The sequence below is a fragment of the Oryza brachyantha genome, chromosome 10, assembly GCF_000231095.2.
Source record: "Oryza brachyantha chromosome 10, ObraRS2, whole genome shotgun sequence".
NCBI lineage: Eukaryota > Viridiplantae > Streptophyta > Magnoliopsida > Poales > Poaceae > Oryza > Oryza brachyantha.
Window position 1 is genome coordinate 10,031,317 of NC_023172.2, and position 23,829 is coordinate 10,055,145.

Genomic DNA, 23,829 nt, shown 5'->3' on the forward strand with positions numbered 1-23,829 from the left:
TAATTATTTCATTTATTGTTAAATATACTTTTATGCATATAATAGCTTTATATATTTGATAAAAAAAATTGAATAAGACGAATAGTCAAATGTTTATATTAAAGTTAACGACGTCAAATGTTTAGAGACAGATGTAGTATTTATTTTGCATGGCCAATGGTTACCACCATAGCCAAAAATAATTAGAACATAGGAGTAGAGCATGATGCTCCGTAGCAGCCCAAATCTCTCGAAAACAACCTATCCACCCTCTGCTCATGATCTCGCTGAATTCGGGTCATGTTTAGTTGACCAAACAAAAATTTTCACGTTATTGCATGGAATGTTTGGACACATGTATTAAATATTAAGTGTATTACACAGATTATGAGTAAATTACGAGATAAATCTTTTAAGCCTAATTGTGTCATGATTTGATAATATAATGCTACAGTAAACATTTGCTAATAATAGATTAATTATGCTTAATAAATTTATCTCGTGGTTTTGGATGGAATCTATAAATTGTTTATTAGACTGCGTTTAATATTTGTATCTTCGATGTGACAACCAAACTAATTTTTTTCCAACTAAACACGCCATCAATTCATATGTTCAGTGTGCATGGTTTAAGCCCACGGACCAAACACAAAAAAATGGCCTACTCGGAGATCCACTCTCGCTTTAGTTACCCATCTGTCTTGTTACTCTTATAATATTCTCTTTTTATTTGACGTGGTTATGTTTAATCATTTATTTTATTTAAAAAATATGTTATGTTTGATTTACATGTAATTATTAATTATTCTATTATGATTTAATTTATTACTAAAAACATTTTAAACATGACTTATCATTTTATATATTTGCATAAAAATTTCAAATATCACAAATAATAACATAGCTATAAAAGTCCACATATCAAATAAAAAATAAATCCAAACTCCACAGAGAATCCGGTAGAACAAGATTGTCCTCCTACAGGGTAAGTAAATGAGAATTAAATAAATCTACACGTCCATCCCTAATCCAGCCCCACCAACCTGTGCAGACCACCAAGATAATCATTTGATCCAGATTTTGGTTTTTAGGCACTCAAATCGAAACAGGAAGAACTAAAGGAAAAAATATATATTTCCCACTTACCCTTGTCTCCCTCGTAAAAACCGGCACCTGGTTGCTTCAACAGTACAACGACCTCCGATTTTTTTTTAAAATAATTTAGTTAGTTTTTTATACGAGAAGATGGAGAATATCCTTTTTTTTTTATCACCATTGAGAGCATATTCCTTTTAGGTGACAAGATAGCCACCTTACCTTGAAATTACTGGATGAAAAATGGGTCAAAATACTGGACTATTTTGCCTTTTTTTTCATAAGAGAGTTGAAGGTTTTGTTTATTTTCACTTCACGGACTTCTACTCTATCGTTTTCTGAATAAGATGGAAATAAACGGTCAACAGTTTGAAACCATCCCTCCTAGCATTGAATTGACCCAATGAAAAATAATATTATTGAGTTTATCTTGCGGAAGAGTATTTCTTTCGTCGTTATCTAAAACCGTTCTTTTAACTATTTTAATTTAATTTAAAACCATGGCTAAAGACTGTTCTAGAAACTCGGAAAAAGACTAAAAACAGCTTATCAGTTTTTTTTTCAAAGAAGGCCCTAAATTTCTCTGCATAAGGTCCTGGAAGCATACACTCCAATTTGGATTATACAGAGTACAAATTTTTGTACAATAAAAATCCCATTTTTTTATATGCAACACCTACATTCCAAACCGTTCATAAGACATGTATAATTGACAGGTACAAGTGATTGCACGATTCAAATTTGTAGGGATCAAAACTCAAACATAGAAATCAACAGCTTCGTGTGTGATGTTCATCTCTTGCCTCAACTTTGTCTCTGCTGGGCAACCTGTTGGTTACTATTACAAAATTTCAAAACAAACAGGAGCCTAGTGGCCAAATTCTCAACATGTAGTAGTATCAAGATTCAAGATCAAGCTACTACCTAATCAAAAATATATGCTTTTATAATTTGGATCAAAAGAGGGTGCTAATCCGATCCTAACCAAAATATTTTTTTTCACTTCTTTTTTTTTTTGCCTAATACTAACACTACACTACACCATTTCGCGTAATACATACTCTTCTCACTCCCCAAAATACTTGAGATTCCCAAAAGAAAATTTGGTAAAATCGAAGAAAATTAAGTTTGCGTTTAGGTCCTCCTGGAGGTGGAAAATTCCAAGCGGCACCTCTTTGTTACGCGGCGGCGGTTTCCTCTCCGGCGACCTCGTCGGCGGCGGGCTCGTCGGGCGGCGGCGGCGGCTCGCGGTCGTAAGGGGACAGCCACTTGGCGCGCATGTACTCGAGCTTGCGCCAGGGCGGGAGGTGGAGGCCACGTTTCTTGAGGCTGGCGCGCGCGGCGTCGGCGGCGGCGGCGACGAGGAGGCGGAGGCGGTCGTCCTTGCCGACGAACACCGGCGGCAGCCGCTGCAGCAGCGCGCGGTAGGCCTTGGTAGGGCGGGCGACCTCGAAGGCGGACCGGAAGTCGACGTCGACCAGGACGCGCTCGCGGGCGCCGCGGTCGGAGGCGGCGGGGAGGAGCACGTCGACGTACGCGTGCTCGCCGGCGGGGTGGGAGGGGGCTTTGTCCCAGCGCGAAACGCAGACGGCGGCGTCGTGCCCGGCGGCGCGGAGCGATGCGGCGACCAGGCCAAGCAGCTCCCGCCTCCTCGCCCCCGCCGCGCGGTGGCGCTCCGCGTGGGCGCAGACGTCGGCGAGGAGGTTGCGCTCCCGGAGCGTGGCGCAGTGCACGAGCCCCTGCGACCGCGGCGCGACGAAAGGTCAGTCCTTGCACGCCATGGGCGGCGCGGCCACCGCCCAGAGAGAAGCGAAAAGTAAACCAAGACCAGGTCGCCGCCTACCTTGATCGTCTCCGCGACGTCGGAGTTCGCGGCGGTGTCGTCCTCATCGTCATCGTCGTCTGAGCTACCGCCGCCGTGGAAGCAGTTGCAGCGCCGCGCGCCATGCCCCGCCTTCTCGGCGCCCACGCCCGCGCCCGCGAAGCCGCCGCTCCCGTCCTCCAAGAAGCTGCGCACCATGCCGTCCAGGCACACCGAGCTCGGCTCCACCTCATCCTTCTCACCCCCAACACCAGCCGCCGCCGCTGGAATCCGCTCGGCGGGGGACACCCTCAGCAGCTGGCGATCGAACAGCCGCTTCAGCATCGACCTCGCCGGCGCCGGGGACGGATCGGAGGCGGCAACCCTCATATTACGCCAAAGAAATGGAACAACAGAGTAGGGGATCACCGATCCTGAGAGGCCGCGGCGATGGCCGGAGACATGGCCGTGGTGCGGCGGCGGCGGCGACTGCTCGATGATTCGATCGGAGAGGTTAGGGTTTTTTGATCTTTTTTGGGGACGTTTTTTTTGTTGTGAATTTTTTGGGGAAGAAGACGAGGAGAGGGGACCGGGTTTTAAAGGAGTGGGAGGGGAGCTGACGTGGCACCATTCGTGGCGTGGCATCCGACGTGTCCGTTCTTATCCGCATGTGGTCTGACATGGCACCTGACAGGTGGCGTGTAATTTTTTCCCAGGGGAATGAGTTGTATTTTGGGGTGATTGTTTTGCTTTTTTAAGAAAGAAGCCAATGATATATTTATAAATAACAAATAATTTATAAATAAAACGTTTGTATACATGTCTTTAACGTTCTTATTTTCTGAAAAATAAACTATGATAAAACCTCAAAATCTATTTCGAATTTAAGGTTAAAAATTTAAATTTTAGTTTATAATCAAAAGTAAAAGCAAAAAGACGGGGTTATTAGATTTGGTATTCCAGCAGCTTGTTAGGCATGTCAAAGAGAATGCTAATATTTTATTACTCAAAATTGTTTTATTGGTTTTATCCAAAAAAGTATTGGGTATAAAAATTACATCCTTCTCTAAAAGAAGTCCAAAACTAAATAATTTATAATGAAAATACATATATATGCCTCAAATCTAATCTAGGATATAAGAGCTAATTTTATGCATGCATAAATATTGATAATAGAGTTGGGAACCTGGTAAAGATATGTTTCCTAACATACTTCCAAAAATTCAGTTTTAGCGATGAATTTCAGACACGTATTAGTTATGATCTTACATGTACAAGATGATGGTGGATAGCATAATTTGTGAAGTGATTTCAACATCTTAAGACGAGTTTAGGGCTCATTTGGATCAAATGAATTTTGGTGCGAGTTTCAAGAGTTAGATTTGTACGAAGAAAATCATATATGACTCATTAGAAAAAAAAGAATGCATTTTCCAAATTTCTTTTAAATTCCTTAAAAATGCCTCACAACATAGGAATATTGGACCATTTTCAACCTGAGGTCCAACTTTTTTTATAAAAGAAATCTTTATCTATCTCTTCTCTAATTCTTGTATTTTTATACGCTCGATCCTAACGGTTATTCCATTACTTTTCATATGTTTCTCCAATCTATAAGATTTAGGTTGATAGAACGCTCCAATCCTTTTTCTTATTCCCGTGTTTTGTTCCAAGAAGCCCTTAACCTTTATTACACATTGCTTGTATACATGAAAGTAACAGAATAAAACAGTAGCAAACCTAAAATTTTCTCAATCTCAAACCCCAAAATCAACTATAAATTAAACAAACTTTACTCTAATTTCCATTCCTATAATTTTTTGGCATCATCTTTTCGCTGTTGTTTATACTCATTATCCAAAATTTAAATTTTCAACATTAAATTTGGAGTTTTTCATTATATTTTATTTTACGTCATTTGTTTTAGATCGACAAGAGTACAGATATGAAAATTTTATTCTCAAATATTTTCTATTTGTAAATATACCCCCCCCCCCCCTCACCACCCAAAAAAAAGCCAAATGAGGGCACATTCGTCTGTTAACCGAAAGGAAAAATTGAATTGCAAGCCATTTACACTTCTGCATGAATCTTTTGCTGGTCGAGGGACTTTTCGGTTAGGAGCAATTCAAGAAGGAATGAATCGTTTTCGTAAACAAAACTACAAAATTCATGCGTTTGCAGGGGCTGCAATGCGATTCATCATGTTCCAATTCAATCCTGTAGGACGAACTGAAACCTGATCCGAATTCGAAACCCCCACCCTGGCGAAACACAAATGCGTTCAGTGAAGAGCCTCGTGTGCTGTGCGGTGAAGATTTTATGGTCAGCGCTGTGGTACCCCCGAAAGATTTGACGTGACTTCGAGAAAAACTTCAGTGCGGCAAGTACCGGAATTATGAGGCCGCTGACGCACCGGAAATCGACATAAACTTTTGTACTGGAGGTGTACTACGAGCAGCAGGGAGTAGGCTATAAGCCAGATATAAGTATATTTTAATAAGATAAAAGGGGAGAGAGAAGAAATGTGGGTTATTAATTTATAGCAAGCTGTACACGGGTTCTAAAATAAAATATGTATATGACATGTGAGATGTTTTGTAGCTAACTATTGTATGCATTGACTATTAAATTAGTTACGGTTGGCTATACTATTGAACTTGCTCTGCTACTACGTACTACTCATCCCCAGCGAAAACCGTGGTCAGTAAGATCTTGTGGACACCTGCCGATGTACTCCACCCTATGGCCGTACTATTCTTAAAATAAGATGGAAGTTATAATAATTTTATTTTTTTATTTCTGTGTCTAATCGTTTAATCATTCCTCTTATTTAAAAAATTATATAAAAACTTAAAAAAATTAGTCACGCATAAAATATTATTTATGTTTTATCATCCAGTAATAATAAAAATATTAATCAAGAAAAATTTTAAATAAGACGAAGAGTTAAAATATTGTATCTAGAAACTGAAAAATTAACTTAATATGAAACGGATGTAGTATTGTTTTTTGATATAGCTATTTAATAACGTAAATGATAGAGTTGATTAGTATGAAGTTAGAAGTTTATTTTAAAAATATGATATGTTATATTTTTTTAAAAAACCCAACCTAATTTAGGAGTTCCGAATAGGTACGTGTAATACCATAGAAAATAGAGAATAATAAGGGGGGAAACCCCACCTAATCTAGGTGGACATTACTTCGTTTATTCGGTTCGGTTAAGTCGGTTGCATGGGAGATTCGGTTATCACAAAATGAGGACCCAAAAAGAGGCGACGATTCGGTTTTAGTTGGTCATAAAAATTAACAAATTAAGGTTACAACAAAAAATGGCAAGAATTGAAATAATTGACAACATCTCCCCTGCTTATGTCCTTTTTCGATAGTCCAATAACTGAAGATTGCACCAATCATAAATATATCTACAACCATATAACTAGCATAATTTTATGGGCTTCGTGTACTTGCCATTTATATTAGTTTGGAGACTGCTTTAGAGGTTTTTACAATTCACCGCTACACCTCTATCCCATAATATAAACATGTAGCCAAAATCATTTTTATTTTAGGACGACAATAGTACTATATTAAAATAGTGGACTTTATCAGACTTTTACGAAAATTAAACTAAGAACCCTTTGATTTGTAGGAAAAACTTAGAAATTTGGATGATTCTAATCATATAAGAAAAAGTCCTAAACCTTTGAAACAAAGGTGTAAATCCTATCATTTTCGTTGAAATTCCTATGAAATGGATAATCTTGGTAGGTTATTGGATGAAATAACCAAGAGGTAGCTCATGTGGTTACTCCTTTGTCACTTACAATCCTATGTTTACCTTTGTTGCAGTGGACTATCTCTTTCAAATTTTTTTGTATGGACTAATTAGACTCAAAAGGTTCGTTTAGCAAAGTCCTTTTAGAATTATACAATTAGTTGTTTTGTAACTATATTTGCTATATACATGTGACGGGTAAACGCGAAGATTTTTGGGAACTAAAAATGGCCTCATATAAAACCATGCATTACAAAGAACATAATTATATATAAGCTAAAATTAAATTTTTAACCTTAAATTTAGAGTTGAATTTTGGGGTTTTTTACCAAAGTTTATTTTTCAATTTTGACTTTCAGATCATTAAGAATACATATGTAAAAATTTTATCTATATATTATTTTTTATTTGTAAATATGCCGTTTGATATTTTTTTAATGAAAACCTAAACACTAACCTCAGTCTACAGAAATGTGAAATACCCAACTAGCCACAGAAAAATACTCCACTTCTAATGCAAGCCCAATCAGTGATGAAAGCTTTCACTCAAGCGATTGCTTGCCACAAAACATGGACGATGAGACCAGATAGGAGTGTAGCTAGGCAGAGCTGAACACCTCTTTCTGCAAGTCACCTCAGGAGTCAGGACCAAGGCACACCTGGTGAGTGCCTGCCTTGCTCTGTCACCTTATCCCTGACCAAAACACATAAAACTTGTTGCAGCACATTGCTTCTAGTACCTTGCTGGCTTGTCCAACAATTGTCTACTACGATGGGGTTGCTTGATGCTTCACAAACCCAGCTAATCAAAACCCTTGGTAGCTTGGACCACATTTCATTGGTTTGGTTTGTAAGCTTGCAAGTGGCAATTCTCTCTTCTTATATTAAGTATATTGTAATTTATTAGATTGTGATATATGTTTTGATCATATGGAATAATCGGTCGAGAAGTTTCTTTGGTTAACTTTTACGTCTACAAACCTGAGTAATTTTTAGTATAAATTTTGGAAGGTCATGGATTCGCTCATGCCATCCATTTACTAGACGTCTGTTAAGATGATGTAATTTCGCTCATGCCATCCATTTACTAGACGTCTGTTAAGATGGTGTAATTATATCTTTCATGTAATGGGAAAAGATAATTCATCTATTTATCCTACTGGTGCCTGCGAAGTGGTAAGTGCCTACTCTTTTCAGGATTAACCATTTTCCACTCTGATTTATACAGTCAGCCCTGGTGATTAGTCTTTCCAACAATACCTGTCAAAAGATGTTGGAGTCATAAAAGTCAAAGCAAAAAACTTGTGAACAGTAGCTGTACACAGTGTAACAACTTTATGGCCATGGTCCAGGGGCAACATAGTTCATGTGACCATCAAACCTAACCTTTGCCTTTTCTTTTTCTTCTTGTTCTTCTTTCCCCAAGCCAATCATTTCTGCCATGCCCTGATCAGGTTAACCCTATCAACAAAGCTGTAGGACAGTACTAGTACCAATAGCAGAATAGAACCTATCCAATAATCCACAAAATTATTGAGTACTTCTCTCTTAATATTCTCGACAAATTCCTCCGTTTTAAAATAAGATTATTTTACCCTTCTTTTTAAGTAACCATTGCATTGAAGTTTGCAAAAGAATATAACAATTATTGTATTGGATCTAGATAAACTGGAGGACAATTCTATTGAGGGTTAATAAAGTGGGTCTTATATTTTTTTTTGCTTGTTATCAATATTTTCTGCATGAAAAATAAAATTATTCTAGAAAGGAGTGAGGCCGCATTCAGTTGTTAGTTAACTGGCGTGGAAGATGTAATAATATATTAGTATATAATTAATTAATTAATAGTTATAAAAATTTAAAAATAGATTAAAATGATTTTAAACAACTTTTCTATAAAAATTTTATAAAAAATACACGGTTTAACAGAAAGCGTGCGCGTGAAAATAAGAGAATCCAAGTGAGTTTAGCAAGAGGGGGAACGAACGGGCTTGAGTACCTATCTGTTATGGTGTTGACAGAGAAGGGAGTGGTCACAGAAACGGATGTGATTGGTAAACAAAACCAATTTATTAAAAGGGGAATAGGATAGGGAGATATGCTGCCTGGTGATGCTGAAGAGAAAAATAAAAAGATGCTGCTGTTGCAGTGAGCATAGGAGAGGAGCAATACTGATATGGCATGACAGAGACATCACCACCTTATCGTTTTATTAGAGAAAGGGGAGCAGATCATGTACTGATATGCAACTTTTTTTTAAAAAAATTGTGTAGTTGAATTGCTATTCATGTAATTAATCAGTTGGAATTTGTTTGGTTAGATGTGCCACATCATCTAACCAATCTTATCTTTTACAGTGGTGGTACTGGCAGTGACCTCTTCCGTATACTTTTAGTGCCATCCTAGTCATCCACTAATGCTCAGAGGAAAATGATTTACTAATATTCAATAATAGTGATAATACTTCATCTCTCATAATATATACGTATTTCTAGATTTTTTTAATTAAAGAGAGATGAGATGAGAAAATATACGAAGAAAGTTAATAAGGAATGATTATAATTGGTTGAGATAAAGGAGTAGTTAGATAATTTGCTATATTATGAGAAAATATTAATCGTGAGATGTTATTATGCGTACTACTTAAAAACGGCGTCGTATGTTTTTTTTCACCTCCCATCACATTAAAAATCACCGTATTCATAAAAATTAGAAAAAAACTGATTAAAAAAAACATTTCTCTTCTCTTTTGAGTTATGTAGTCAATTATTAATTATATAAACATATCTATATTACTGTTACTCGGAAGCGGACTACTAAAACTGTTTACGAAAACAGTGTTTCTTCATAAAACTGAACCGCGGTAAAGTTAAATAAGACGAATGGTAAAACATTAGACACAGAAAAACGAAAAATAAAATTATTATGTACGGAGGTAGGAGATGGCAACATCTGTGGCTAATCCAACAACAAATCACCATTTGAGAGACATATTTGACGACCTCAAGACTGAAGACGATCATGCAAGGCCTGATGGGACGTGACCGGTAGGTGTCAGGTCGGCGTCACAGCCGGGCCCACTCAACTCTGACGGGTGGGACCCACGACGACCACAGAGATGGTTTCAGAAATTTAGAGGCAGGAGGCGAATCAAGGAGAGCAGATTTTTTTTTTTACTCTTCTTCCTGCAATTTTGGATGAGGGCATAAATGATATATATAGCCTCGATAAGTATTATCGTCTTCTAACTAGGACGAAGCTGCTCAAAGAAAATGATACCTATAATGCACACATGGTTTTGAGCGAGACCAATGATGTTTTCTATTTTAGTCCCTAATCATGCTAGAAACTAAAAACATCATATTAAAGACCCTAGAACTAACATATTTGTTACTAATACACCTATATATTTATCTCCCACTATATGCTGCATCTATCCAGTTGGCACCCATTTACCAGGGCCCTCATCGGTTCCTCTTTGTCGCTGCCCACTAATCCCCTCTCCCCACTCTTCTCTCTCTGTCGCCACCCATCAATCCTCTTTCTCTGTTGTCCTCTCTCCGACCCGATAGTGTGGACGATGGACGATGGAGGTGCACTTTCTCTCCCCAACTCAACGGTGATAGAGACGCTCCTCCTCTCCCTAGCTCAATGACATAGATGAGTGATTCAAGGCGTTCTGGACCGACGAGCTCGTTGCCCCTTCTCTCCTTGCGTTGATCCGACCTCTCCTTAGGGGTTGTGTGGATCTAGGCATAGCTCGGAGGTGGGTGTATTTGCACGGAACTAGGTGGTGGGTGGATATAGTAGCGGAGCTCGACGGATTTGGGTGGAGCTCGAACCATGATGGCCACATGGCATGTCCTCAACACTTTTCTCTCCTCCCTCCTACTTTCTCGGCCCACACAGGGTTTAGGGTTTAGGGCTTATAAGCATAAGCACTGGTGAGGTGATTATTGCAAATGTGTGGATCTAGATAGAGGCAGATCTATCCATGTCCTTGGCGAGGTGATTAGTTTTGCATCCCATCTTTTCACTTATGCTTGTAAGACAAAATTTAAAATTTTAATCTTAAGGAATTAATTTTAAGTTTTTTTAATAAAATTTATTTTCCAGCATTGGTTTTTAGATTGCTAAAAAGGCCATGATATTGAAAATTTGGCAAAACGACCACATGATCCTACTTATGTCAACATTTTCAACCCAAAATTTAACTTGTCAGTATTTTGGTAGGTTTATGTTGGCAACAATCCAAACAACCCTCAATTCGACGGTGCTTGCTAGGTGTACATGGCTGGAGCGCTAGACGCAGATCAATTTTGTGTTAGTTTTGGTTGAAAGGTTCCTCAAAGTCCACTTGAAAAATTCATGCGTTTCAATTGGATGCATCCGAGAACCTGACTTGGAAGTCGGATTTCAATGAAACCGTGAAGTTTGTATCATCTATATTACTTTAAATGTTTTTAATGGTGGTGGTAGTGAATCTGCCACCCCATTGCTTTCTACAGGTCTTTTGCAAATTAGCCCATGGTATTTTCTGATATTATGGAATATTTCATTTTGGTTCAAACAAGTGATATTAGTATAGCTAAAAAAATGTTACAATATTTTGTAATATATTTCCATAGCAAAGCATAGGTATTTTACTAGTAACCTAAAATTATTGTAGCGTCCATTTCATCGATACCCAAAATTTGGAGTTGCTTGTAGTTTCTTCCTACCTAAAAGGTGAAACCGTCTTTGTTGGAAGCTGTGGATGTATGCTGTTGAAAGCTGTGGCTTGTAGCTGAAAGTTGGAACTAATCAAGGATTATGATGCTGTCTTAAAGTCATGTAAGTGGTGCAAGGGATGTGGTTGGAGAGGGCATCCGAGATGATGAAGAAGGGCCGACCATGACACAAAGATGTAAACCACCATATAGGGAATCCATATGTACTTAACATATTAATTTTTCCTATGACACCTTTCATTACATTAGGCCTTTTCCTACTAACATCACAAATTCTATGTACACTTAATATATTCAAAATAAAATCATCTTGGTTGTCCAAAAACAGGAGCAATCGTTACATTAGAGTAAGTGAAATTAGAGAACAAATCCATTGAAACTAGATAAAGTGAGAGATAATTGCATTATGATTTGATAAACTTTTTTCATTTTGTATTCATATATGTGGGATGTATGAAAAATAAAATTATTTTGGGACGGATGGAGTAATTTGATAATAACATTAGGATGGAAGCTATCGCAATAGAAAATGCTATCACATCTCTAGTACAAGGAAAAGAAAATCTATAAGAGAAATAGAATTGAGATACGATGAATGAAAAAAGAAAAGAGAGGAAATGTTAGCCCTTCGAAAATATGGGAGAGTGGCATTTTGACTCAGGGTTTGTTTGACTCCTTTTCCTAACTTCTATTTGTTTCTTATGCGTACAATTTTTCGAACGACTACTCGATGCATTTTATAAAATTACTTTAAAATCATATTAATATATTTTTAATTTTTTAAATAATACTTAATTTATCCTGCACTAATTTCCCCTGCGTTTTATGCGCCGGGGAAAGTTTTCCAAACTCCTCGTACTAACAGAGGATTACTGCCGTTTGGAAGGATAGCAAATAGACATCCTAGCTGACCTACCAAATCCACCAGCATGGCCCAACAAATTAAACCAATTGTGATCCATAGGCCTTGTCTGGCAAGCCCACAACTCCTGGACGTAAATGGAGAATGGGCCGAGGCAGCCCACTAACCTACAGGCCCATTAAACTTGTCCGGAACATGGGCTTCACGTAACCCGTCCTACTGTGGTGGGCCATCAACACGAGTCCCATCCTAATGGGCCGGAAACAGTAGCCGGCCCATGGACCGACCCTGCAAAGTTGGGAAGGGGAAGCCCGGCCCGCCATTTCTGCGGCCCAAACGCGGCCCAAACTCTTCTAGTACTGTCTCCTTTACGCCTTCTTCCTCTCCCGACGCCGCCGCCCAAAATTTTCGAGCCGCGCGGAAAATTCGAAAGTTCGCGAAAAACTCGCGTCGCCCGCCAAAAAATTCCCCACGTTTCCCTCCAAAACCTCCGCCCCCCCCCCCCCCGCTCCTCCCCAAACCGGCATAAATTCTTCGGCGAGACCACAAGGAGAGGAAGAGAGAGAGAGAGAGAGAGAGAGAGAGAGAGAGAGAGAGAGAGAGAGAGAGTTTCGGTGCTGCTTGCTCGCGGAGGAAGGAGGAGGAGGGAGATGGCGGGGAAGGGAGGGAAGGGGCTGCTCGCGGCGAAGACGACGGCGGCGAAGGCCGCCGCCGACAAGGACAAGGACCGCAAGAAGGCGCCCGTGTCCCGCTCCTCCCGCGCCGGGATCCAGGTTCTTCTTACCGGCCCCTTCTCCCTCCCGCCCCCTCCAATCCTCCATGTCTCGGGTTGCTCTCGGCTAGGAGCGCAGGAATGTAGAGGATTCTTGGGCGGTTTCTTGGCTGCAAATTTCTTGGATCTGGGTAGCTCGGCGGGCGATTCCGTTCTTAGCTTCGTTAGCAGCACGCCTTTTAGTTTCTGGCCAGATTTACTGTTCATGTCGTCGTCTGATGATATGCCTCTTGTTGGTTGGCAATGTCGCGGCAGTTCCCGGTGGGGCGTATCCACAGGCAGCTGAAGGGGAGGGTGTCGGCGAACGGCCGCGTCGGGGCCACGGCGGCGGTGTACACCGCGGCGATCCTCGAGTACCTGACGGCCGAGGTGCTGGAGCTCGCCGGCAACGCCAGCAAGGACCTCAAGGTGAAGCGCATCACCCCGCGCCACCTGCAGCTCGCCATTCGCGGGGACGAGGAGCTCGACACCCTCATCAAGGGCACCATCGCCGGCGGCGGCGTCATCCCGCACATCCACAAGTCCCTCATCAACAAGACCGCCAAGGAGTGAAGCAATGGCTCCTCTCTGCAAGGGGATTACTGAAAGAAAAAAAATCCCCAGTTATCTTTTTTACTAGTTGTGCTTAAATCACTTAGGACTGCTTGTTGTGGTGATTACCTTGAATTTAGGTGCTCCTGTATCTGTGTAATGCCTTGGTAAACCTTTGGTAATTGGTAGGGAAGAAGACTTTGACTTGCAGCAGCAGCAGCAGGTGTAGTTTGTGATGTGAAACTGCTTATATTCTCTCTCTGTTGGTGGCTAGCTAATGCTTTGGTTATTCCTGTTGATGACCATGCTTGCTTGTGAATTTGTGATGGTTTGCAATCTGACTGAGGCTGAGGCTGAGGCTGCCTCTGTTGTTTAGGCTCATTCTGGGAAGCTGGATATGTTCATGTTTACAGTGGTCTTAGGCTTGCTAATGCTGTCTTTTGTTGATGGGGGTAGTAATATGATTCATTCAAGGGCTCAGGCGCTCAATCCAGAATGCATCAGAAATCAGAGCTTGTGGTTTTATGGATTTACTAGTGTGTTTACGCCCTGTTTGGAACACAGTATTTTTTATAGAATGTTTGCAACGTCTTGTGAAGCATAGTTTTGTGCAAATGTGAAATGTTCTTTTTTTATTCCAAAGTGACTTGGCCATCTTCAAATTTTCATATCGGTGATAGTGAATGTCATTGCCTCAACTTTTCATTTGTTTCACTCTGATTGATGAATTGATGTTATTTGCAGACAGTTGTTACACCTGTCAATGCCAAGTAAATTGTCCATCTAATACCTGTGAATCTTTGAACTTGCATTTACAACTGATTAGCAGGTGTGATCAGCAATGGTCAATGTGAAACGTGATGTATGGTTGATAACCGTCTCTGTTGCATGTAATTTTACATTCGTATAGGTTGCTGTCGGAATTTTTCTGAAGTTGCAAAGTATCTCTGAAACTACTCATCTACATGAAAGATTTAGATGTTTCTTCAGTTGATCAACATGGGCTGGAAATACACACTTCTTTTGTCCTCAGTACAACCCTTCATGTTTAAAAAGTTGATGTATGTGGATGTGGATTTTGTTATTTCCGACGAATTTACATTCCTATAGGTCGTTAGTAAAAATGGACTTGGTTGAATTGGTTCAACAAAAAGTTCTGAAGTTAGGCTCTTTGAAACTTCTCACAGGACCTGTTTGGGGGCAGATAAAGATTCAAAGAAACAGTGGTGATAATATAGAAAAACTGTGTTTCTCAGCTTCTGGTTTTAGTTTATTTTCTACATTCTAGCTGTCGTTTTCAGAGGCTCCCCAAATAGGGGCATAATCTGTAACCTGGCTGTAAGATTTAGATGCTTCTGTTTAGAGTAAAATTCAACATAGAGTATTTCACATCTCTTTTGTGTTCACTACTCAGTGCACAACCTATGTGATTTGCTTCGACTGCATGTTTATTACTCCTTCCGTTTCGTAGATACATATATAAATTATATACTTTTATTAATAAATGAATTTAGATAAAACTTAGTATTATGAAACATGAGGTAGCAGTTGAGATCTCTTCATCAAGAACCTGCTTGGTAAATATGAGACGACGTTTAAAATAAATCACAAGTGATTTTTTTTACGGTGTCAGGAGTGGTTAAATCTGAAGACGTGTAAACTAAATTATTCAACTGATCTTTTTACCGCGTAGCGACTAGCAACAGAGAAAGAACTGGCACTGGAAACTTGCAAAGGAGCATCTGCCACGCTGCAAATACTTTATTCCATATTAACCTGTAAGGCCGTGTCTAGTTCTCATTTTTTTTTCCAAAAACATCACATCAAATATTTAAACATCTAAATAAAGCATTAAATATATATGAACATTAACACTAATTACACAGTTATGAAGAAAATCGTGAGACGGATCTTTTGAGCTTAATGAGGATATGATTAGCCATAAGTGCTACAATAACCAACACGTGTTAATAATGGATTAATTAGACTCAAAAGATTCGTTTCACGATTTTCAGGCGGAATCTGAAATTTGTTTTTTATAACCTCTTCTGACATTCGGTCAAATGTTCGACGTGACTCTTTTGCCAAAATATTTTGCTAACTAAACAAGGCCTAAGTACACTCAAAGACCATTTGTCTCTGCATTGTAGAGTAGGCTATTCACTTTCTAATTAGGCTCAAAAGATTTGTCTTAAGATTTCTTTCGTAACTGTGTAATTAGTATTTTGGTTTATCTATGTTTAATGTTTTATTTAGGTGTCTAAAGATTTGATGTGATATTTTTGCAAAAAAAATTTGGAAACTAGGCCTAAGCAAAGGCGAAACCCATTCCGACAGGAAAAGGAGATCGAGTTCTTTGAAAGAAACATCCTGGAAGCACACTGAAGTTCTTTCGGTGTTCAGGTCTAAAAATAACCTGATCCCAGCTCTGAGCTGACTAACTGAGCTGCTGAGCATATGGAGTGACCGAAAGAACTGTTTTGTGAGTCACACCTTAGTAACTTATTACAATACCTAAGGATCCGATTCTAATTCTCGTGCCGAACATTCAGAAGAAGAAACTTTCATACGAGTTTAGCACTAAATATTTGGTAGACCTAGTTTTTTTTTTCTCTAGTACTACGAAATTTCTCAAAATACAATACTCCCATCACACTCTCAAGGATATAAAATTATCTTGGCAAGAAACGTTATTTCTGTTTGACGGCAAGAATTGCATTTGGCAAGCACAGTTTCTTGCTTCTGATAGGGGCCTTCAGGCGTCGAACAAATGCATGATGCATGCCATCCCGTACTGAAATTCAGGTTGAGATTCTGTTGTCCTTAATTTAGGTGTCCGACCTAAAACTTCTGGTAACAGACTTGATATATTGCTCCCGTACCATAATAAATACAGATATGTAGTTTAAATTATAGGACAAAGATGATGGGGGCGAATGTAGTACCATGTAATTAACTAGGCCAGATGTAATGCGATTTGGTTGTCCATCTGAATTTAGGTGTCCGGCCTAAAACTTCTGCCAACCTACTTTCTATACCACGTACTAATTAGGATCTTTTAAAAAAAGTAACTCAAGTTATCACTCTTTTTATATAATATAAAAAGTATGGTAACTTTAGTACTAAAATTCTTGGTATCTTAAATTACTTTTCAAGGATGGTAAAAAACTTACTAATTAAAGTTTTTTTACCATTGGGTTTTTTTTACCGTTCTTGAAAAAGTATCTTAAGATACCAGACTTTATAGTGTAAAAGATGTGATACCTTGAGATACCAAAAATTTATATTAAAATTCTTGGTAACTTGAGATATTTTTTAATAATGTTAAAAAATCCCTACTAATTAAGCTAGGCTAGATGTATTATCTTTATTCTATATTATAAGTTTGTTTTTTATCTCTTTATATGATTACTAATAAATCTGGACATATATATGAAAAAGATATATTAATTCATATATTATATTCTATCACAAGTTTGTAAATAATACACAGTAGCATAATTAAAGAATCAACTAAGCTAATGGGAGACATGAACAACGGAGCGCTGATGCTTATTATGACGAACAGACGACCTCCACCTCGCCGCGATGATCTCGTGGAACGGCCGCTCCGGCACCGGAATGCACTTGACGGCCCACCCGATCGGCCACGACATGGCGGCGATGCCGACGCAGGCGCCCCACTGCACCCACCCGAGCCTCTCCGTGCCGGCGAACCTCGTCAGCACCTCCACCATCACCACCTGCAGCGCCACCGTCACGGCGACGATGCCGAGGAACATCCGGTTGCGGACCACGCCGGCGAACACGTTCCTCCTCTCGATCTCCCGCGCGTTGAACTCGTTGAACACCTGGCACAGCACGAACGCGTTGAAGATCATGGTGCCGTTCGCCCTCTCGCCGGCGCCGAACACGTCGCGCCCGCGGTGCTGGAGCGCCAGCAGCACGGCCACCTGGAACGCCGCCTGCGCCGCGAGGTTGCGCCACATGGCGTTGCTGATCAGCGGCGCCGTGCGGCCGATGGGTGGCCGCCGCATGAGGCCATCCGTCGGCGTGTCCGTGGCGAGCGCCAGCGCGCCCATGGTGTCCATTATCAGGTTCACCCACAGGAGCTGCACCGTCGTCAGCGGCATCTTGCCGGTGGTCACCGCCGACACGAAGTTGATGACGAGCGCGGCGACGTTGACGGTGAGCTGGAACTGGATGAACTTCTGGATGTTGTTGTAGACGCAGCGTCCCCAGCGCGTCGCCGTCACCACCGTGTCGAAGTTGTCGTTGAGGATGACGATGTCGGAGCTCTCCTTGGCGACCTCGGTGCCCTGGACACCCATGGACAGCCCGACGTCGGCCTCCTTCAGAGCCGGCGCGTCGTTGGTGCCGTCGCCGGTGACGGCCACCACGTGGCCCTTCTGCTTCAGGCGCTGGACGAGCACCAGCTTGTCCAGGGGCAGCGACCGCGCCATCACGCGGATTTTGTCGACGATCCCGAGCTGCTCGTCCGGCGACATGGCGCGGAACACGTGCCCCTCGATCACGACGCCGGTGGTGTCTTCGTCGGAGATGATGCCGCATTCCTTGGCAATGGCACGCGCCGTGAGGAGGTTGTCGCCGGTGACCATCTTGACAGCGATGCCGGCTTTGGTGCACGCTTCAATGGCGGACCTCACCTCCGGTCTGCAGGGGTCTTTCAAACCGACGAAGCCCAGTAATGTGAGTCCCTCGTCATCGATCGTTGAGTGGCCGTCGCCGTCGACGACTTGCTTATAGGCGAAGGCGATACACCGGAGGCTCGCCGCCGCCATGTCATTGATCACCTGCTCAAGCTTCCTCCTCTGCTCCACGCCAAGCTCACGCGCCACGCCGTCTGCGCCGACGTACGTCGAGCAGCTCGCGAGCACCATCTCTGCGGCGCCTTTCCAGTGTGCGGTCACCTCGCCGGTGGCGGCGTCCTTGACCATCACGCCGCTTCGCTTCTTGTCGGAGTTGAATGCCTCGACGTGCACCACCTTGCATTTCCTCTTGAGCGCGCCGGCGTCCATGCCGAGCTCCTCCACCGCCCATGACAGCAGCGCCTTCTCGGTCGGGCTGCCGGTGATCTCTGGCAGCGACACATTGTCCGGCCTGTACACGCTCCCGGTGGTGTTGAGCCCGGCGCCCTGGCAGAGCGAGCTGACCACGCCGCCGGCAACCGCCGCGACGGAGTGTGCCCGGTCGGGGCCGACCCAGAACTCCGTCACCTTCATCTGGTTGAGGGTGAGCGTGCCGGTCTTGTCGGTGCAGATGGCGGTGACCGATCCCATCGTCTCGCACGCCGACAGCCGGCGCACCAGGGCGTTCTCCTTCACCATCCTCTTCATGGAGAACGCGAGCGTGAGTGTCACGGCGAGAGGGAGTCCCTCGGGGATGGCGACGACGATGATGGTGACCGCCTGCTGGAAGATGCCGACGAGGCCGCTGAACACGGCGTTGAACGTGACGTTGCGCTTGTCGAACAGCGGGCTGCCCTGATCGTCCTTGGTGCTGCCGGTGAAGTGCCTCGCCGTGAGGACGGTGAAGACGAGCAGCGCGACGGCGACGCCGATCTTGCCGATGCTGGAGGTGAGCCTCTCGAGGCGTTCCTGCAGCGGCGTCGGGTCGGTGTTCTCCCTGGTGATGCTGGTCATCATCTCGCCCCACGCCGTGTCCGTGCCGACGGCGGTGACGACCATCTTGCCGTAGCCATCGACGACCTTGACGCCGGAGGCGAGGAAGGGGCTCCTTCTGGCGTCAATCTCAACGGGGTGCGGCTCTCCGGTCATGCTCGACTCGTCGACCTGCAGAGCGTGGCCCTCCAGGAACACGCCGTCGGCGGGGACGACGTCGCCGATCTTGAGCACCACCACGTCGCCGACGACGACGTCGAATATGGAGACCTCCTGCCTCCGCCCGGCGCGGACGACACTCACCGTGATGTTCTCGGACTCCCGGGCCAGCTTGTCGAACCTCTTGGCCTGGCTGTGGTTGCTGACCGCGGACACCGCGGCGACGAGGAACACGGCGAGGAAGATGCTGACGCCGTCGTACCAGCCGTCCTTGAGGCCGTGCTCCTTGATGCCGAAGGCGAGGGAGACGACGGCGCAGACGAGGAGCACGATGAGGAAGACGTCGGCGAGCGCGTCCCAGACGTGGCGGAAGAAGTTCTTGGGCTTGGGCTTCGGGTACGTGTTCTCACCGAACGCCGCCTTGCGTCGCGCCACGTCGGCGCCGTCGCCGCGGATGCCACGTTCCGCGCCGGACGCCAGCGCCGCCGCGACACCTCCGCCGCCACCCAGGCTTCGCAAGCGGCCCTCGCGCCTGTCCTTGACGAGTCCCTTGAACGATTCGTCGTCCGCCGCGACCGTGAACGCCACGACGGCCTCGCCATCGCCGCCGCAGGAGACGCCCAGCGCGTCGTCGTCGTCGTCGACGTGAATCTCCACGTACGAATTGGCTCGTCGCACGATGGCGGCGGAGAGGAAGCCGAGGCGAGCCAACCTGAGCCGCACCAGCCTGTGGCACGTGGTGATGACGTTGGCCGCCTTCCGCCACTGTTTCTCCGGGCACCACGCCGCCTCCCTCGACGTCGACGGCGGCGACGACGACGACGGGCACCTCCGCCCGGAGCCGATCAGGTAGTCGGCGCACTCCATCCGAATCCGATCGGTCAGTCAAATTCAGCACACGAATGAAACCAAGAACCCCCAAAGGTATCAACTTTCTTCCAAAAACCAAAGAAAGATGACAAATTTGCGAGAGCGAGATGGATTTGGGGATCGATGGAGGCGAAAAGATTGCTGTGCCGACGAACACAATTAAAATGGGAGATTGATCGATCGATTTGTGTACTCTCAAACCTTGCTGATGAAATCGATGATGAACATGCATAAGCCCAATAGCGTGTGTAGTTTATATACACTGGGACAGGGGCTGGGAGGGAACGAACTCAACGAACTCAACGAAGTTGCATGGAAATCGCCAACAGCAAGCAACCAATGCATCCGTGCAGGCAAGGAAATGGGACGAAAGTTCACAGCATGGCAGCTTGGAATAGATGATACTAGCTGTTTGCGGTTGTAGCATTGTAGGAGCGTTGGGATTGCCGAACAGTTTTCCAGTTAGTTAGGGGGTGTTTAGTTCCCAAAAATTTTTCTTAAAAACACCGTATTAAATTTTTAGACATCTAAATAAAGTATTAAATATATATAAACATTAAAACTAATTATATAGTTATGGAGGTGATAGTAAGATGAATTTTTTGAGCCTAATTAAGACTTAATTAGCCATAAATGCTACAGTAACCAAGATATGGTAATGATAGATTAATTAGACTCAAAAGATTCGTCTCGCGGTTTCCAGGCGGAATCTGAAATTTGTTTTATAATTAGACTACGTTTAATATTTCAAATGTGTGTTTAAAGTTTTGATGTGATGTTTTTGCAAAAATTTTTTGCAAACTAAACAAGACTTAGTTAGCATGGATTAAGTTTTATACGGAAAAAGAGATCACGATATTGGTTCGTGAACGATAAACCTATATACGAGAGTGAGAGGGTATAGGTTGCACGTAAAACGGAAAATAATTAATGGCGTAGATAATAATATGACTAATGTCAGAAAATACTTACGTTTCGATATCAAGTTTAAATTATAGAAAAAAATATATTTTGAGCAACTGAGAAAAAAATACTAACTAATACCGATCTCTTAGGCCGCGTTCGGCACGGCCAGTGTAATTATTGAAAAATTAAAAATAAAATAACATGACTTTAAAAAATAATTTTCTTATAGAAAATTTTCATACAAAATAAACCGTTCCCTGGTTCGGAAGCAACGAGAAAAACTAGCCTAATAACGGTGGCAGCCGAACGCGGCCCGAGCCTTTGCTGGGTTGCCGCGCCGTCACGTCGCGCGTGTGTGTGGTGTGCAGTGACGCGTACGGCGCACACGGCTCTGTTTCCTTTTTTTCCTTTTAGTTCTGTTGCGTGCTGGACGATGCCGTACTATTCCAGGACTCCGTTCCGTCCATCCAGTTTCACGGTTCCAGCCTTTCTGGGTAGGATTGAGCTTAAGGGCTCGTTCGTTCGGAAGGATTTTTATTTGATATTTGTATGATTATTTATTTAGAACTATTTTTGCATTCGTTTCATAGGAATGACATGTAGGATTTTTATAGGAATACTCTACCAATCCTATGAAAACGTAGAAATTTTGGCTCCCTTTGATTCAAAGGATTTTCATAGAAATTTTAGAGGATTTCATTCCTATAGAAATTCTTTTCTATAAAGCCCTTTGAATCAAAGGAATGAATCCTATGAAATTCCTATGAATGCATATTTCTATGCAAGTTTTGGAGGAAATTTAGCAAGAGGTTGAACCTCATGGAAAAAAAATCTTTTGAGTCTATATCTCTCCTTAAATTCCTGTGTTTTTCCTGTGGTCCAATCAATCGGTCATTCCTATGTTTTTTCATGTGTTTTGCAATCCTCTGTTTTACACCTACATTACTATCAAAATCTTATGTTTTTCCTATTTCTCTGTTTTTTCATTCCTGTGATTCATAGGATTAGGGCTCCTTTAAATCAAAGGAATAAAAAAACAGAGGAGTAGGAAAAAATATAGGATTCTGATGGGAATAAAAGTGTAAAAAAGAGTATTAAAAAACATAGGAAAAACATACGAATGACCATTTGATTGGACCGCAGGAAAAACACAGGAATTTAAGGAAAGATATAGACTCAGGGCTTCTTCGGATCACACGAATTTTACATGAAACTGTTCAATTCCTCCATTTTTTCTCTTAAAATCCTTCAAACCGAAGATGCCCTCAAAGGATTTTTTCCATGAGGTTCAACCTCTCGTTAAATTTCCTCCGAAACTTGTATATGAAACATTCTATAGAAATTTCATAGGGTTTATTCCTTTGATTCAAAGGGCTTCCTAGGAAAAATTTCTATAGAAATGAAATACTCTAAAATTCCTATGAATTTCCTTTGAATCAAAGGAGGCCTTAAAACATCCACTCCTACATCATTTGTTTTGGTTAGCATATAATTCATGCTAATTAATGTGGTTTATATTCCTGTATTCCGAATGCTCCATAACATCACATTTCTCCGTTTTTTCCTATGTTTTGCATATGCAAACCCATGATATTCCTATGTTTTTCTTATTTCTACGTTTTCCTATCCTTTCAACTGAATAAGCCCTTATAAACTTTTTAAACTTCAACTACTATTAAAATCTCATAAATTATTTAAGAAAGACGACTGTGTAGCTAAATTTTATAAAGTAATTTTAATAAGAATTAATATACTTTTATTTTTGTGCATATATTATAATAGTAATAGTAGTTAAAGGTAGGCTTTTGAGAACATGTCATCGCTCAGAAGTACATCAACTATACCCGAGGGACTATAGTGCTAAAGTCACGGTACTGTTCCTCCTCCCCCCCCCCGAAAGATTTACGATTGGGCTTTTTACGGCAAGAAAATAACCTCCTATACAAATAGATCAAGCTACAAGCTTATTAAAAATAACCATAAACTCCACGGTTAATACTTAAACCGATCTTATTTCTCTTAATTTACAGTTCAAAATTTAAATTTTAATTTATAAGCATAAACATAAGAAAAAGATAGAGCTGCTGAAGGAGCGTACTATTGTAAGATAGGTCTATTTTTACGGTAAATAAAAAAATATTTTAACTAGAACTTCTTCGACACCGAGACTATACTGAAATTACCGTTTATGCAATGACTCGCTAAGATTTATCGTACATCTTAACTCCTAAGAAGTTTTTTCATCATTGATCTGCGATTCCCCTGTTACGAGAGGGATGCAAATGATACATCACCAACACTTCATGTTCTTTGTATAGATTAGGAACCAGCGTGAAGAACACATCGGGTAGATTAGGATATAATTAGTTAATTATTAGTTAAAACTTGAAAAATAGATTGATATGATTTTGTAAACCAACTATTCTATATGTTTAGAAGTTTAGAAAAAAATGTATGTGGAAAAAGAGAGAATATAGGTTGAGAAGAGAGAATAAAGAACAAGACCTTTATCATATAATAATTATATTCTTAGAAGTCAATTTTTTCTCGTAAAGAGTGTGTTTATAGAGTACTAATTATCACATCAATAACATCATATTCGAGTGTCTATCCTTTACACATATCTACCATTCTACCTCTCACTCGATATAATCTACTTATTTAACAATGGATATTTAAGTATTCTTTTGCATCTAATTTG

General features: G+C 41.9%; 3 protein-coding genes across 3 annotated transcripts; 1 reads left to right on the forward strand and 2 right to left on the reverse strand.

Moving 5' to 3' along the window:
- Positions 1–1,814: 1,814 nt before the first annotated feature.
- LOC121055474 lies at positions 1,815–3,437 on the reverse strand. The gene is made up of 2 exons (XM_040527946.1): positions 2,918–3,437; positions 1,815–2,813 (listed from the first exon to the last, which is right to left on the reverse strand). Exons 1-2 carry the CDS (start codon positions 3,263–3,265, stop codon positions 2,253–2,255), a joined length of 909 nt encoding a protein of 302 aa, XP_040383880.1. The 5' UTR covers positions 3,266–3,437; the 3' UTR covers positions 1,815–2,252.
- Positions 3,438–12,887: 9,450 nt separating this feature from the next.
- LOC102713123 (probable histone H2A variant 2) lies at positions 12,888–13,829 on the forward strand. The gene is made up of 2 exons (XM_006662295.3): positions 12,888–13,021; positions 13,276–13,829. Exons 1-2 carry the CDS (start codon positions 12,899–12,901, stop codon positions 13,570–13,572), a joined length of 420 nt encoding a protein of 139 aa, XP_006662358.2. The 5' UTR covers positions 12,888–12,898; the 3' UTR covers positions 13,573–13,829.
- Positions 13,830–17,008: 3,179 nt separating this feature from the next.
- LOC102718955 (calcium-transporting ATPase 7, plasma membrane-type) lies at positions 17,009–20,219 on the reverse strand. The gene has a single exon (XM_006661716.1). The coding sequence runs from the start codon at positions 20,217–20,219 to the stop codon at positions 17,070–17,072; it is 3,150 nt and encodes a 1,049-aa protein (XP_006661779.1). The 3' UTR covers positions 17,009–17,069.
- Positions 20,220–23,829: the final 3,610 nt, after the last annotated feature.

What these genes read in the sequence shown, in the direction of transcription:
- LOC121055474 (XM_040527946.1), bottom strand. Translation starts at nt 3,265, where the DNA reads ATGAGGGTTGCCGCCTCCGATCCGTCCCCGGCGCCGGCGAGGTCGATG. An exon ending in ACGTCGCGGAGACGATCAAG is followed by an intron (nt 2,814 to 2,917) that starts GTAGGCGGCGAC and finishes CCGCGGTCGCAG; the next exon opens with GGGCTCGTGCACTGCGCCAC.
- LOC102713123 (XM_006662295.3), top strand. Translation starts at nt 12,899, where the DNA reads ATGGCGGGGAAGGGAGGGAAGGGGCTGCTCGCGGCGAAGACGACGGCG. An exon ending in CCTCCCGCGCCGGGATCCAG is followed by an intron (nt 13,022 to 13,275) that starts GTTCTTCTTACC and finishes ATGTCGCGGCAG; the next exon opens with TTCCCGGTGGGGCGTATCCA.
- LOC102718955 (XM_006661716.1), bottom strand. Translation starts at nt 20,219, where the DNA reads ATGGAGTGCGCCGACTACCTGATCGGCTCCGGGCGGAGGTGCCCGTCG.